Here is a 15,923-nt window from a genome sequence, read left to right on the forward strand (position 1 = left end):
TTGGTCAGTGGTCACCAGAGCAGGGCCATGCAGAGGCCGACAGGTACAGAGCAGAGACATAAACTGGCGACAAGAATCCTGTGACTGAGGCACCGCGTCCCATGAAAGGCCACCTCTGTTTATCCAAAGCTGTGGAGGCCAGGTGTATACAGATGGGATGTCAGCGCTGGTTCCTCCTGAAGGTGCCAGGCACAAGAGATTACCACCTTTTCCATGTACAAGGCTGAGGCGGTCTTGGCTATGACAAACAATGCTGCTAAGAGCATAGCTGAGCACATGGTTCAGTTGAGCATCCTTTGGATATATACCCAAAAATGGTATTGCTGGGTCTTGTGGAAGGTTGTTTCCTAATTTTCTGAGAAATTGCCATACTGATTTCCAAAACAGCTTGCACTCCCACCAGCAGTGGAGGAGTGTTCCCTTCACCCCACATCCTTTCCAGGAAGTTGTCATCGGTGTTTTTGATCTTGTCCATTTGCATTTCTCTGATGGCTAAGGATGATGAGCATTTCCTTAAGTGTCTTTCAGTAGACTAAGAATCATTAGTTGACTCTCAACAGATGAATCTAAAATGGTTGAAAGACAACTAATTATTCTTAGTCTGGTAGTGGTGGCACACACCTTTGTTCCAGCATTCAGGAGGCAGAGGCAGGCAGATCTCTGAGTTGGAGGCCCACCTGATCTACAGAGTGAGTTCCAGGACAGTCAAGTCTATACAGAGAAACCCTGTCTTAAAAAACAAAAACAACAAAGATTCTCCTGCTTCAGCATCATGAGTGCTGTGAATTATAGGTATATGTTTGCATGACCAGCAAATACATATTACTATATTATTATTAATTATCATTATTTTGCTACAAGGCCTCAAAGTGTATCCCTGGATGACTTGGAACTTATTATGTAGAAACCCATAGAAATGGCCTCAAACCCATAGAATCTGTCTGCCTTTGCCTCCTAGACATGGATTAAAGATGTGTGTGCCTGGTAAATATGTAATTTTTAAATAATGGGCTTTAAATTACATATAAGGCACCAGCTATCAACCAGAGAGAAGTTCCTCCTCTTATTCTTCTTGTGCAGCTGCCTTAGAGGGCAAATTGCATGCTGGGAAGACAGATGAGTGATAGATCGCTTTTCCCCAAAGTTATCATGGCCACTACTGCCCTTTCCCACCCCCCCACCCCCGGAAGGCACAGCTTCAGTAGGACTGCCTTCTGGTCACTTCTGGTTGAATACCTCTTCAACTTTTGTTCCTAAGACCGTAGGCTGAGAAATAACAAAGGGTTTAAAGATGGATGGCTTGAAGCATTAGTCAGCAGGCGATGAGTAACTCCAGGAAGAAGGGAAGCAATTTTTAGCTGGGGTTCAGAAAGGCAGCGAGTCCTAGGAACAAAAGGCACGTTCTGAGCCTGGGAGGAATGCCAGAGCCATGTCCATCAAAACGCAGGTGGCCCAGCACCTGCTTCAGTCTCCCTTCTGCAGAAGTCAGGGACCCAGCATGATGGGCTTCCTCAAGGGAAACATCACTGTGGAAAGGTGGGTGCAGCTGACTTCAGGGGCAGAACTTTCACCCCTGCCACTAGACACTGAGTGAGGCCAACTTTCTCACCTCAGTTTGGCTTCAGAACCTTGGCCTCCCCCTACTGCCGCTTGCATCCCAATCTGCTGTCCAGATTGATACAGGTCTATGTCTCTGTACCCGGTTGTTTGTTCATTTATAAAATGTGTCCGCAAGTCAAGGGGTTCACGTCTGTAATCCAGGACTTGGGAAGCTGAGGCAGGAGGATTGCCACAAGTTTGAGATCAGCCTAGGCTATATAGCAAGTATCTGGCTAAGCAGAGCTACATGAGATTCTGTCATTAAAAGGAAAACATCTGTGGTGGCACACACATTTAATCCCAGCGCTCAGGTGGCATAGGCAGAGTTCAGGGCCAGCCTGGTCTACAGAGCAGGTTCCAGAACACTCTGGGCTACTCTGTTGCAAAAATGAAAGGAATAATGAAAAAGGAAAGGAAAGGACATATCAGGAAGCTGGGAAGGCCAGCAGTGGCAAAGGTTGGTGCTTGTGACCCATGTGGCCCTACAGGGTGCTTCCATCTTCCTGTTGGGCCTCTGCTCCTCATAACCTGAAAGTCTTTCCTGTATTTCTTTGTGCCTGTCACTGGGCACTTGGCAGGGTGCCAGGTGTTTGTCACAGGAGAGCTAAACGGGACCTGTTTGCACTTGACCTTCTTCAGGAGGGGCTGCAGCTGCCAAGTGTCACCACGCCTGCTGGCCAAAAGCTTTGTGGGAGCCGGGTATTTTCCTGCCTCAGAGGTGGCCTGCCCATCCCAAGTCCTAAGGAGTCTCTAGAACAGGAGATCACGGCATAGGCTCTGGCAACATTTGCAGCCTCAGAAGAAACAAGTCTGGTCACTTCCCCCTCTCCCCCCAGCTTTTAGTTGTTTTTCTTCATTTTGTTTACGTTAACAAGTTCTCCCGAGGTAGCCTGGGCTAACCTGAAGTTGAGATTCTCGGGCTTTAGCCTCCCTACTGCTGGGATCACAGACTCAGCTGTATTGTGCTTTGAAACAAAACTTTGGCTTGGCTCAGGTTTCATTTATGGAAACACAGTATTTTGTTGGGGAGTTGGTAAAATAACAACATCCCCTCTAAGGCTCTCGACATCAGCTGTGTAAACCAGTCTCTCGGCTGCAGGCTCAGGCTGTCCTGACCTCAGAGGATCTCGCTGGAGCCGCAGCTTCAGACAGAAGTCAGTTGCCAGTTTGCGCTTGCCAGGCTGCAGGAGCTCTGTGGCAATGATGCCTTGCTGGGATGTGCTGTGTCCCCATGGTGTCTGGCTCAGTGTCCTGACTGGGTGAGGGTAGGCTCCTTGGTGTGTTCCTAGAGAACATAATGGCCCGTGTCACTGAGAGCCGCTGTGAACTGCCGGGGTTGCCTCTCCACCAGCTATCTGGAGTCACAGCCTGATGCTGGCAGGGTGTGTGTGTGTGTGTCCATGTGTCTGTGTATTGGGAGCTTCTCTCACCTAGAGCTGAAAGTAAAGGCCTTTATTCTAGACTAGCTTCCTGAGAAAAATGGGGGGCTAAGGCTGCAGGCGCCATGGTAACCAGCCCATAGGCAAGGCACTTGCCACAGAAGGGTCATGATCAGAGTCCACCCAGTGTGCTATAAACTCAGTCAGACTCAGCAAAAGATTATGTCTGGGAACCTTGGTCCATGGCTATCATTTCCAAACTTTGAGCTGAGCAGGGGTCTAAGTTTGAAGCCGGCCTGAATTACATGGGGAGAATCTGCCACAGACCAATTTAACCCACCAGGGAATATCCTAAGACAAACAGGAGGTACATGCTTTGGGCCTGAGAGGGATATACTATCTGATCTGTGGTCTCCAGGAGTCCCAAAGCAGCCTGGGCACACTCAAGTGCATATTACAGCAGAGAAAGCTCAACAGAACATGGCAAATGTATGCCCTAGCTTACTCTACAGTGGGTCCTTCCTTCATCTGCTCCTCCCTTCTATACAGTTAAGGCCGAGTTTGACTAAGCGAGTGTCACATACTCCCAACTCAAGATGCACAAGCACACACCCCTTGGGAATTTGTGAGGGTGAGGGTGTGTGTGTGCACACACCGGGAATTAATCTAATGGCTGCCCCACAGAATAGCACTCCACTCCTGAGTTACACCTAGTCAATAATGAAGGAAATATTTTTTTGATGTGGGATGTTCTTCTGTATGTGTTGCTCTTATTGGTTAACCAACAAAGCTGCTTTGGCCTATGGCATGGCAGAATATAGCCAGAACGGAAGAGAGATATATAGAGAAGCCAGAGTCAAGGAGAGGCCATGTAAGCAGCCAGATGCTACTGGAACCTTTCTAGTAAGCTACAGCCCTGTGGCTAATACACAGATTAGTAGAAATGGGTTTATTTAAGATGTAAGAGCTAGCTAAAAGTAAAATACAGCATCTGCTTTATGTGCAATGGTACCCAGGACAGGAACCAGGATGGAGATTTAAAAACACATGCACACAGACACACAGGGACATGAGTCATCCTTGATACAAGAATGCCAACTTAATTTGTCCTCAGGGGCAGCTTACATAGGGCTCTGGCCACGCCCAAGCTCTTGGGATCTTTCAGCTGCAGATTCATCAGAAGCACTCCCCTGCCATCAGGGTCTTGTGCTCAGAGCAGCTGCAGGGTGGTTTTTCAAGGCAGGGAGGATTTCTCTGTGTACCACCTCTGGTTGTCCTGGAACTTGCTTTGTAGGCCAGGCTAGCCTCAAACTCGGTTCTGTCTGTTTCCTAAGCTCTGGGATCCAAGGCATGTCAATGCTAACTAAATCCAAATGGATGGTTTTTGTCCTATGAACAGCTCCTGGTTTTCTGAGTGCTTTGTCTCATGGAGGAGCCTTCCCATTTCTACTGCCTCCATAATCCTCCCCGAGGTTGACTGACAACCTTTCTGGACCCCCCTTGTACATGTGTCACTTTCTTCTGGCTGATGTTAAGTTTCAATCTTACAACATCTGGACTGTGGCTGGGTGCACGCGTTTTCCTCCTGAGGAGTAACTGGGCAGTTACACTTGGGCCACAGGTCCTCTGCTTTAGACACAGTGAATGGCAGTGAGCTGTGACAGTCCCAGTGCATCAACCTGAGCGAGGCCCGAGAAAGCCCACTAGTTCTGGGGAAAAAGGGACAAGAACCCGCAATGTACTCTTTTCAAATACAACTGAATTTTCCAGCCCCTGGCATGGTCGTAGTTTCCAGAGAGGTCTATATTTATAGACACCGAGTCAACATTAAAGACAGAGCTGAGGATAAAAACATATTTCTTTTAATTGCTCTTGGCTTTGATCTGTACCGACAAGCCCCGGAGACACCAATACAATTTGATCGTAAACAAACCACACTGTGGGCAGTTGGTGATCCAGAGAGAACACAAACCTACTTCCCAGGGAGGCCACTGCTTCCTGATCCCTCAGGCTCCTTGTGCTTCAGTTCGGAACGGGGACTGTGTCCCAGCACTAGGGAGGTTGAGGCAGGATGACCACCAGTGTGGGGCCACGAGGGATACATGAGACCTCGTGGGGAGCTGGGAGAAAAAAGTTTGAAATTAAACCGTAAAAATGACCACATCCACACTACTAAGATCATCATCTTCCAAGTGCTATTTAGGTCACCGGCACCAAGATCTGCTTCTCTGGCCTCCTTGGCAATTTTACTTGAGGAAATAACATACACCCAGGACAATGATGGCATTCTAAATGTATTCCTTCGTGTGGCAGAGCCTCCCTGTGTTGTGCGCATAAGAAATAAAACCTAAAATCTCGGCCTGGCACAGCAGTGCCCACCTGTAAACCCAGCACTCAGAGGTTGCTCTCTGCCCCAGGAATAATTTCGGCAGGAATAACGTGTGCTTCCAGGATGCTCTCTGGTCCCTGAGGATGGGTAGCAAGCGTGAAAATGCTGAGGATGTTTCTACCACTGCTGACTGCTGCTTCACACCACTTGGCAAATAACCTAACTTTAAAATGGAAAAAAAATTTATCGGACATGTTGAACTTTTTAAGAGAAAAGCTAATGGCAGTTGCTGCCTTAACCTTAATCTTTTCTACACAAGTTTTGCTTTGAATATGACTGTCAAACTCAGCACATTGTGGTCATGCCACCACAAGTTACACTGCACACGACCTACTGTGACAACAGCATACTATCTCTATTTTTTATGGTCTAATGATATACTTCATTACTGAGCAGGCAAAAGACAAAGTCATTTCATTCCTCTCAGGAATGTTATCCGTGAGTCAGTTGGTCCAACAGCAGGAAGTGGACCCCTTGACTGTGTTTAGGAGTAAAGCCAGAGGCAGACGTAGCAACTCTGTGATCCCTGCAGTAGTGACCTGCTGTCCTCTACTGGGGCTTCTGCACAAGGGTGCACAGAGTAGGAGGTACCTGGGCATACCCTGAGCTTAGGGCAAACTGATAGCACTTTGAGTGCTTGGGAGCCAGGGCCTCAAGTCAAAACCAGGAGGATCTGGGCCTCCGGCTGTGCTCCTTCCTGAGGCTCCACCCTTCAGACCCAAGGTAGTTTCTTCAGACAAGGCCAATTGCCAAGCAGGCTTTGCTCTGAAAAAGAAGTCAGATTTGTTTCAATGGAAGTCTGAGCATCTCCCCAGGATTCTGCACTAATGCAAGCTCGAACAGTTGTAGGAAACCTGCGGGTGCAGGTGCTTGTGTTCTAGGTAACAGAGTTGCCAGCACATGCCCTTCTGGGTGGCCAACTTCCTGTTCTGCCAAGAGCCTGGGGTCCAGACAACACTGGGGGGGAAAAAAAGCAGGTGCAGCCAGAGAGGTTCTGGGCTCACTCACTGAGCTTAAGACCTATGCCCGAGGCCTGGGAAACTGTGCTAATGTGGGCAGCAGCCTGGGGCACTGACCCTCCTGAAAAGACACTTTGGGCTTGCTATAGAGGTAGGAAGACAGGGACAGGAACAGGTCAGGGAGAGAAGAAAAAGCCTCACGGACAGAGTGGCTTTTCTCCACCTCGCACCTGTCCACCCTGTGCTGGTCACACGTAGAAAAGCTACACTATTGCTCATTCGTTTCAAGAGAAACAGCCAAAAGCCCACAGAATGGGCCCGAAGCTGACATGCTTTCACAAGGACACAGACTTAGACGAGTAACCAGAATGGCACCGACTGCGGCAGGTGCAGCAATGGGCACCGAGGAGAGGGGCTCCATATACTCACATCACTTAGTCCTCCTCGTGAGTGTGTGCATGGACTCAGACTAGAACCACGGCCTGCACCTCGGGCAAAGAGGGACAGGGACAGCAGCTCAGGTCTGGAACATTCGCCCCGTTCACGGGGATTTGTAAAATAATTAAAAAGCCCACATTTAAAAGTTATAATTTATAGAATATCCAGTATAAAAGCAGTCTTTAAAAAGGGACGCTGGCTCTCAGAAAAAGTCTGCAGCCCTTGGCCTTCTTTTCGGAGTGGTGGCCAGTAGCTTCATGGTTGATATAGGAGTGCTGGCGGGAGAGCTGGTTGGCGTCTTCAGCACTCCGTGCAGTGGCCTCTGCTCAGGGTTAAAGGCCACTCTGGAGAGGCCTGTGGGGCTGACCAGTATACTCTTGTCTGTCTTCTTAAATTCTGTCCGAAAGGAAAGGTTATTAGTTGGATGTCACATCTGTTCCTTCAAGGTGTGCAGGGCTCATGGCTCATATTCCTCATGCCCCAGAAATGCAGAAGACACCTAGATACAGTGAGGGAAGCAAGCTCCACCTGGGGTTTGCTGTAGAATGAGGCATGTGTAGGGGCAGGAGTGACAGCCAGTTGCCTGGGATAGTGACTCCCAGTGGGACCTGCCTTCACCTCCAGCTCTGGGATGTTTAAATTGAGGTGTATACTCCTTGCTCCTTCCTGCATCCCTGCTCTCCAACATGTGCATCCTTACCCACACAAACAAAGGTGTGCATGTGCACACCCACTTACGGTCCATGTGAATAAGGTCTTAAACTCAATAAACTTAAAACTAGAGAAATGCGGTGGTACAGGTAGAGGGGATGGATCTCTTTGAGTTCTAAGCCAGCTGAGACCCCTAAACAAAAACAAACAAAACCCCACCCATACCAAAGCAACCACCACTTTCTCACAAGAATCCTTTGGTTTCTTTGAAGTTACAGTAACACCGGCCCCACTAGTGGGTAGCACCGCTACTCTGTCAGTAAGGAGAGGGCGTCCTTCCTCTAGGCAGCTATAGCTAAGGAACCAGGATTTCTTAGCACCCAGGACAGAACTAGAGAACACCTGGACAAATGGCTTCTCACCTCACTCTTTTCCTGGTGGCCTCAGGGCTCCAAGAAATCTCTCTCTGCCTTTAATCCCAACACTTGGGAGGCAGAGGCAGAAGAATCTCTGTGAGCTCGAGGTCAGCATGGTCTATCTACATCTGAGCTCCAGAAAAGCTAAAACTACACAGAGACACCCTATCTCCAACAAAACAAAACACCCGGAAACCTCTCCCTTTCTTGGCACCCATGCCAGATCTGCCAGCACTGCTTAACTGACCGACCCAGAAACAGACAGGGAGAAGAGGGTCTTCGGCTGCTGGAGAACCCTGAGCTAGCTTCAGCTGGTTGGTCCCGAGGAAGTTTCCCAGAAGCCCACCCACTCACCTGCAGTCATGTTTCTATTCAATCCAAAGGTGACTTTCTTGGAGCTGGAGGGTGTTTTATTCAGCTGCAGAACAATAAAGGAGTAACCATGGTAACACAGGTGCTCAGCCTCCTTTTCTGGGCACTTTCTGAAGAACTTACCCAGGGGAGGCCCTTGCAGTCTCTTTCCTGACCTGCACACATACAAAGGCTAATGGGGCAGCATGCGATGACCTAAACAGACTCTGCTACCAGACTTCTGCCCATGACCGTCACTTTTACAGATGTACAGATTTTTCAAATGGACACCACATTCCCAGTGAAAAGGAAGAATAAGGATGTTTGGAATTATAAATTTATCACCCAAAATGATAAGGACATGTTAATAATCATCATTCATTTTGTCCCAGGATTTAAAAAAAATGGTGGATGTGGATGTGCATGTGACACGGTGTGTGCGTGTGGCAGTCAGAGGAACTTCTGGAAGTCAGTCCTCCCCTTCCACCTTGGGCTCTTGGATTAAACTCAGGTAGCGAGACCTGGGTGGCATTACCAGCCAAGCCACCTAGCAAGTCCAGAATGTCTAAGCTGCAACTTGTAGCTCACACGCAACTGGTTAGATTAGACTTAAAATGGGGTCTAATTTCAATGGGCAATGGATATGAATTTACAATCTTTGCTGGAGATAGCACCCAAGGCCGTGAGAAGTACTGAGGAAATGCTCTATTGCTGGGACCCACAGACTAAAATTCCCAACCTTCTGTGCAAAGGACCTCAAATTATTTAGATTTCCCAACAATCTATCAGAATTAATGATGAGCCTTTCTACTTGAGATGTTCCTAGAAGCCTGAGCCTTCCTGAGCTCTGCCTCTTTCTTGAGTTTGTGGCTCATCCACGTGCAGAAGGTTAGACGAGGAAGCTTGGCCCTGCTAGTCCCCAAGTATCTTGCCAGGTAGACTTCATCACCTGCACCCAGAACTCAGTTTGCCTGTTTGCATGTCCCTGTGGGGGTGTGCTATGGAGGGCTCACCTGGATAGCAGGACTTTGGGGACGGATGGCAGAGCTGCTCTTTGCTTTCCTGAAGAATAGGGGCTTTGGTAAGACGTGGGTGTCAAACTTCACAAAGTCATCTTCCGTTTTCAGTGGTTTTTTCTGAGTCCTGTTGCTTTCCTGTGAAGATGAGAAGTTGGAAGTAAGGAGAATCATACCACAGGCACTTGACCAGACTCACACCCACAGGGAAAGAAACCAGGACAGCATAGCAGGGAAGAGTTGGAGGCTGACCCACCCGAAGCCCCTTAGCCCAGTTTCTTTGGCCAGCTCTGCCAGAAACCCTCCTGAGTGGAGCACACTTCACTTCTGGGCCCTGTGCCAGCAGGGATCACAATGTCTTCTCAGCGGGAAAGCCCATTGGTCTATAACTGACTTTATGCTCTACCCCAGATGGAGTAAGTATCCCTTTCAAGGTCTACCTGTTAAGCTCTCACGTTTCTATCTGTGGCCAGATATTATGTGGGCTGCATGCGTAGTGTGGCTTCAGTTTGGGGATCCCCACATCTGGGAAGCCGAGTGTGGAACCACCATGTGGGCCATTTGGCTGGAGATTGGTGCCCCCCTTGCTGAAGCATGCTTTCTGGCATGCCCCAAAGCAACCCTATACCAAGAGAGAAAGCAGCAACTTCCCTTGGCCCACCCCAATTCCAAGGGCACGAGAAACAGGTTATGAAGTAAATTCGTGCCTCTACCAGGGCAAGGCTGAAGGCTGAGACGATGTCCCAAGGCTAGCCCAGTGCTCTGCTCTCCTTCAGTAACCCTTTACTGGCCATGAACTCACCTTCAATACACAGGCTCCACAAAGCAGTATGTGTAAGCACTGGTGCTGAACGGGGTCACGTGTCTCCCCATACAGCCAGGGAGTCACTATTTTGGTGGCTCGGTGGCCACAGCAAAGAACACATGGTGTTGTGTTTGCCACCTGGACTGAGCCGGGCACAGAAGCAGCATGCTTCCTAGATATGGCAAAAACACAAGAGCCTGGGTCCCCCTTACAGCTCTAGAAGTCTACAGAGGAAGAACACCCTCTCATTAACCCGAGAGTCTAAAAGCTCCAGGCTTCCTCTCTGCCACCGGGGCTGGACCAAGAGAGTAGCTCTTGGTGGAGGCCTGACTCTGACAGTGTCTTAGCTCCGTGTGCTTCCTGTCTGATCTGGTGAGACATTAGGTCTGTGAGGGAAGAGGTGGGCGTATGGGTGAATGGGTCACCTACACTTGGCCACCTAGACAGGAATCTGCCATCTGCTTGGTGAGAGCTGCTATAAAGCAGTGCATTCTAACCCTTACGTGCCCAAAGTCTGGCTGTCCCTACGTCCTAGCCCTAGCAGACAGCTGAGTCCTCTGAGCATACCTGGTCAAGCCCATCACCCACGTTCTGGGCACCTCCCCCCTTACCAGAGCTGGGATCTGCTCAGTGCTGGACTCCGCCACTCCATTGTGCTCCGAGTTTGACATCAGCTTCATTTTTTTCCTCTTTTTTAAGATTGCTGTTTTTTGACTGGACAGATCACTGAGGTCAAGACTGCAGGACACTGTCTTCTTTTGTGGCCTCTTGCACTGGGGCAGGGTGGTCTGGCTATCTTTCTCTTTGCTAGGGCTTGTTGGGGTGCCTGTCTTCTGCACAGTCAAGCCACCACCGTCGACAGGGACAGCCCCGAGTTTCCGTTTCTTCTTCCGTTGGACACCTTCTGAGGAAGAAACTTGGGCAGCAGAGCTCCGGGGATGGTCACCGCTGGGATCGTTCTCTGCTACACCCTCCTGAGACAAAGGGGTAGATTTCCAAAGCTCTCTCTGGGCCCTCAGGCTCTTCTTTCTTGGCCGTTTCCTTTTCTTGTGAGTGGGAAAGATGGGTGTTGGCTCAGAGCTGTTCTCCTTGATGCTAGCTGCAGGTTCCGCTGCAGGCCCAGTCATGGGCCCCTGTGGGGTCTGTCTCTTGGCAGTGTTGGGCTCAAGGTCAGTACTCTCTGCTGGGGGAGTGTTAACAGCACCCAGGTCTTGAGTCTCAGCCTGGAAGTGGCTCTTCTTCTTCTTTTTCCTTTTCCTCTTGGGAATGTTGCCTCCATTGTCCTCTTCACCATCAAGAGAGACTGTGTTTCCTACAAAGATGCAGACCAATGAGTGGGCTGGCCCTGCTGGTGACTCTTGAGCAGACAGGCAGCCAGTGTGTTTATTTACTTATTTTGAGATAGGGTCTCATGTAGATCAGAGTTGCCTCAAACTTGCTATACAGCCAAGGCTGCTGTAGGAAACCCTGGTGTCATGACTACCTCTCATGGGTGATAGGAATACAGGTGTACTGCATCAATGCACACTCCTTTAGAGGCAGGTTCTCAACAGAGTTGTTAAGGTCTGGAATTAAAATACCCCCATTGGAGGGGGTTGGGCAGATGGCTCAGCAGGTTAAGTGCTTGCTGTCAAAGTGAGAAGACTTGAGTTTGGATATACAGCACACACATAAAAGCTAAGTGTGGTGGCATAATGTGTACCTGTAACCCAAGTGCTGGGGACAGTGTGTGTGTGTCCAGGGTAGAACAGGTAGATCCCTGAAGCTCAGTCTAGCCAAGCTATGGAGTGCCAGGGCAGTGAGAGCTTCTGTCACAATGGAGGAAGACACCTACTGTCGACCCCTGCCTGGCCTTGGTATTTGTGAACCTGTATATACCCGCTCGCACATATTAGGCACATGTATCTGGACACTTGGCCCTCTGTTTGGGGAGGCTGTGGAACCATTGAGAGGTAGGCCCAGCTGGAAGAAGTCCTTAAGGTTTACAGCCTGGCCCTGTAGTTTCTCCGTTCCCTTTGCTTCTTGGCTTGCCTAGGCGTATGTGAGCTCCTTTATGCGCCTGCTGCCATGCCTTCCCAACCAGGACTGACTGTACCCTTAACTATAAACCCACACAAGTTCTTCTTCCTTTGGGTTACTTCCTGTCAACTATGGTCACAGTAGCTCAAGCTGACCTCAAATGTGCAGTGGGCCTTAGGTTCCTGAGTGCTGAGAATCTAGAGCCCAGTCAAGACTACTTTTTGGTGGTGTTGGGGACGGTACTAGGGCCTGACACATGCTGAGAAAGGTTTCTGCCGCTGAACTCACTTCCAGTACCTGGATCTTGCAACCTTCACCATCAGACAAGTTCTGACCTCAGCTAGTTTTGTTAACTGGCCCCACTTCTCTCCTCTGGTGACCAGAAACCTTCAAGCGTATCTTGATAGAAATGTGTAAATGGAAAGAGGTTTTCAATCATATGTTTTTCAGTATTTTTAAGACTTATTTTTACTTTGCTTCATATGTATGTGTGCTGCGTGTAGAGGCCAGAAGGTGTTGGATCTCCTTGAACTGGAGTTACTGACAGTTCTAAGCTGCCATGTAGGTGCTGGGAATCGAACCTGTCCTCTGTACGAGTTGGCAGTGCTCTTTAGCCTCTGAGCTCTATCTCCAGGCTCTAATAGTTAAAAAAAAAATGTTATGTTTATTTTGTGCATGTGTAGGCACATGTGGAGGTGAGAGGGCAACTTGCCGGATTCAATCATCTTCTGCCACATGGGTCCTGGGGAACAAGCTCAGGGTTGGCAATAAATGCCTTTATCTGCTTAGACACCTTGTTAGCCCAGGTTTCCAATAATTTTAAAGTCAGAAGACACACTCACACGCGTACACACACACACACAGGATAGTGTTTGGAATCCTATTCTCTCCCCGTACTTAAAGATGCCATTCAATAGCAAATGCCTCTGCACACACGAGATCAGAATAGCGGCTGCACAGAAAATAAAACCTCTAGCACCCCTAAATACAGGTGACAAGGGTATGGATTGGGCAGTAGGTGGGGCCACTGGCAGCGGGACCAGGATCTAACTCTAATGCATGAAGTGATTTTGTGGAGCGTCAGCCTAGCACGTGTGTGTGTCTTGGTCCTGTCTCAACAAGGTGATGGGACAAAGTGGACTTCCCAGGGGAGGCCTGACCCTCTCTGAGGAGCAGATAGGGGGTGTGTGGGGAGTAAATTAGGGGAGAGGGAAGACAAGAGGGAGGGGGCTGGGATTGGTATGCAATAACAAATAAATAAGATTAATTAATAATTAATTATATATAAAAAAATAACAGCACCTAGGGGATCTGTGGATGCGATGCTGCTTGCATGGTACCCCAGTAAGCTGGAGGTACAGGCAGGAGATCATGAGTTTCAGGCAAACCAGGGCTACATAAGAGGGTTCTATTTCAAAGAACAAACCTCCCTCTCGCAACCACACCACAGCAAACCAAACCCCAAAGCACACACAGAAACGTTCTGCTATGCCAATAATTCATGAGAACACTTGCTCACAAGTCCTCAGCCCTCGAGGCCCAGAGCTACCCAGACGTGAGCAAGAGGTGAGTCTCTCAGGCCCGAGACTTAAGATTTTGCAGCTCACCTTTCTCCTTGTCCGAGGCGGCTCTCTCTAAAAGCTTCTTTCTTTTCTTCCTGTGCTTCCTCTGACTGAGGGCTTGGCCATTTTCATCAGCACTAACGTCCTGAGCAAGACTGAGTTGAGCACTATTGCCTGGTAGGTGCCAAAGGGACAACGGTCAGCTTCCAAGGCCCTTTTGCATCTGATGCAGTAGCCCAGGTCCTAAGCTCCTCCCTCACCCTCCAGACAAGACTTCCCAGCCTAACTTCTGCTTCATCACCTGCACTACCAACTGCTTTTTCAAGCGAACTCACAGGCTTTTGGCCGGAAAACACACTGACGATGACTACCAGAGCTTCTCAGGTCAGCTGGCTTTACACACCCCTGCCTCTATGAGCTCACAAGGGACAGGGAAAGCTGGCTCACTGGCCTGCTTAGATTTACCAAGCTTTTAGCAGCTTACCCTGGGAACATATGTTCCAAAAGAAAATGAAAGATCCTGAGATGCCAGGATTTTCTTCTTGGCAAAGGACTGTAATCGTCCTACCTAGCCCAGCTGAAGAAAAAAAAAATCTTTGCGTGTTTTGCCTACATGTATATTTGTGTCAAGTTTGTGCCTGGTGCCCACAGAGGCAAGAAGAGGGCACTGATCGGATCTCTATGTGGGCTCTGGAATTGAACATGGGTCCTCTATAAAGGGCAGCCAGACCTCTTAACCACTAAGCCACTTCTTCTGCCTTCCCTTTCCCCATTAAAAACTTAACTGTAGAAAGCACCAATAAAAATTCAAATAAATACTACATCACCCACACATAGAAGACACCAGATGGGTGGAAAGTGGGTGCAAAGGGTCTTGCACCTGTGGTACTTCCCAGGCATCCCCATGGATATGTCACGTGAACCTAATTGTGGTCTGTCCCCCATGAGTCACTTTCCATGAAGGCCTGAAGTCCCACTTCTCAGAATCTGGCCGGGAGGCCCTTGGTGGGTGTGCACCGGGTGAGAACACTGACTCATAGTCCGACTCTTCTTACCTTCAGAGGGGTTCTGGAACCTGAAAAGGAACACACGGAGTTCAGAGAGGTAGACACAGGTCCCAGACGTAAGCAGGAATCTGGATGTGCATTCCCCATCCTCTCCTCCACAGGGGAGGCTAGGGGACACCTCTATCTAGGGACGTGATGGGTCAGGAAGGAAGAAACCCAGAACAAAGGCACCTTCAATTCTACCAACACTGCAAGGGACATAGTGGCTAGAGTCTCCCCTGGCACACAAGACACCAAGAGCTCCAGCATCTTCCCCACTTGTCTCTGAAGGCAGACAGTCCAGCGCTGCTTCTGTCCAGGGGACATTGGCAGAGGATTCTCTTACGCAACTATATGCATTAGACCAAATAAACAAGCTGAGGATGTGCACGGGGCTGGGCTGGGTTGCTGGGGTAGTCAGGTAGGATCCAGCATCCACACTGGAGACCTTGGCACACATTTAGTGACCAAGCGATAAAGTATAGGAAATTATGAATGCTATCTTCCAGAGTATTCTTTCTTTAGAAGCCATGTTTTTGGTGTGTATTCCCATTTGCATGTGAGCACATGTGCACGCAGACGTCAGATCTACATGCTATCATCCGGAGCCACTCTCATTTTACACACGGAAGCTGGGTCTCTCACTTGAACCCAGAGCTTACCATCTGTAGCTAATTTGTTCTGAGGCATTCATACCATAAAGGGCCAAGGTCAGGCCAGTGCTGGCTAACCCAAATGAGGTGAGCAGACAGACAGCTGTCATTCTCGGGCAGTCAGAACACACCTACTGGCTTTTTGGCCAATCATCTATTACGGCTCCATGGTCCTAATGACACAGACGTGGACTACCAGATGACCTGACCCCTGTGGCACAAGCCTGCTGGGAGGTGAGAGAAAGTGGCTAACTGAGCCCCTCGGTGTGCCGATAGGTGATAGCCGAGGAGTAAACTGCAGCTGTAGGGATGAGCAGGGCTGCTTCTTTCCCTGGCTTAAGTTCACATACGTTCTATGTAGCTAATGAATAAAATTAAAAAGAAAAATGAAGAAAAAGGAGGTACACACACACACACACACACACACACACACACACACACACACACAAATAAATACATCTTTAAAAGAAGAAGGAAAAGAAAGCATGCAGGAGAATGTTGGTCCACAGTGCTACGGCCACGAGCTCTCAATCACTGCTTACTTTCTGATCAGTCTGAAGAGCCGTTTCCGGTTGAAGGGAGGGGTGCTCTTTGAATTAGCCATTTCCAAGAGTCGATCAGCAACAGCATTTAAGTCAAA

At 49.0% G+C, this 15,923-nt stretch overlaps 1 protein-coding gene across 2 annotated transcripts in view; it reads right to left on the reverse strand.

The window, feature by feature from the left end:
* Positions 1-4,818: 4,818 nt before the first annotated feature.
* Rrp1b (ribosomal RNA processing 1B) overlaps positions 4,819-15,923 on the reverse strand; it is a 29,253-nt gene continuing 18,148 nt past the window's right edge. For both annotated transcript variants that reach the window (XM_087898342.1, XM_087898343.1), the window contains 7 exons: positions 15,826-15,923; positions 14,640-14,659; positions 13,630-13,758; positions 10,615-11,315; positions 9,196-9,336; positions 8,186-8,249; positions 4,819-7,160 (listed from right to left, as the gene is read on the reverse strand). In XM_087898342.1, the coding sequence (XP_087754468.1) occupies positions 6,967-7,160; positions 8,186-8,249; positions 9,196-9,336; positions 10,615-11,315; positions 13,630-13,758; positions 14,640-14,659; positions 15,826-15,923 (1,347 nt within the window). In that variant the 3' untranslated portion in view covers positions 4,819-6,966. The remainder of the gene's footprint in view (positions 7,161-8,185; positions 8,250-9,195; positions 9,337-10,614; positions 11,316-13,629; positions 13,759-14,639; positions 14,660-15,825) is intronic.

This window comes from Myodes glareolus, chromosome 18, assembly GCF_982192425.1.
Source record: "Myodes glareolus chromosome 18, mMyoGla1.1, whole genome shotgun sequence".
NCBI lineage: Eukaryota > Metazoa > Chordata > Mammalia > Rodentia > Cricetidae > Myodes > Myodes glareolus.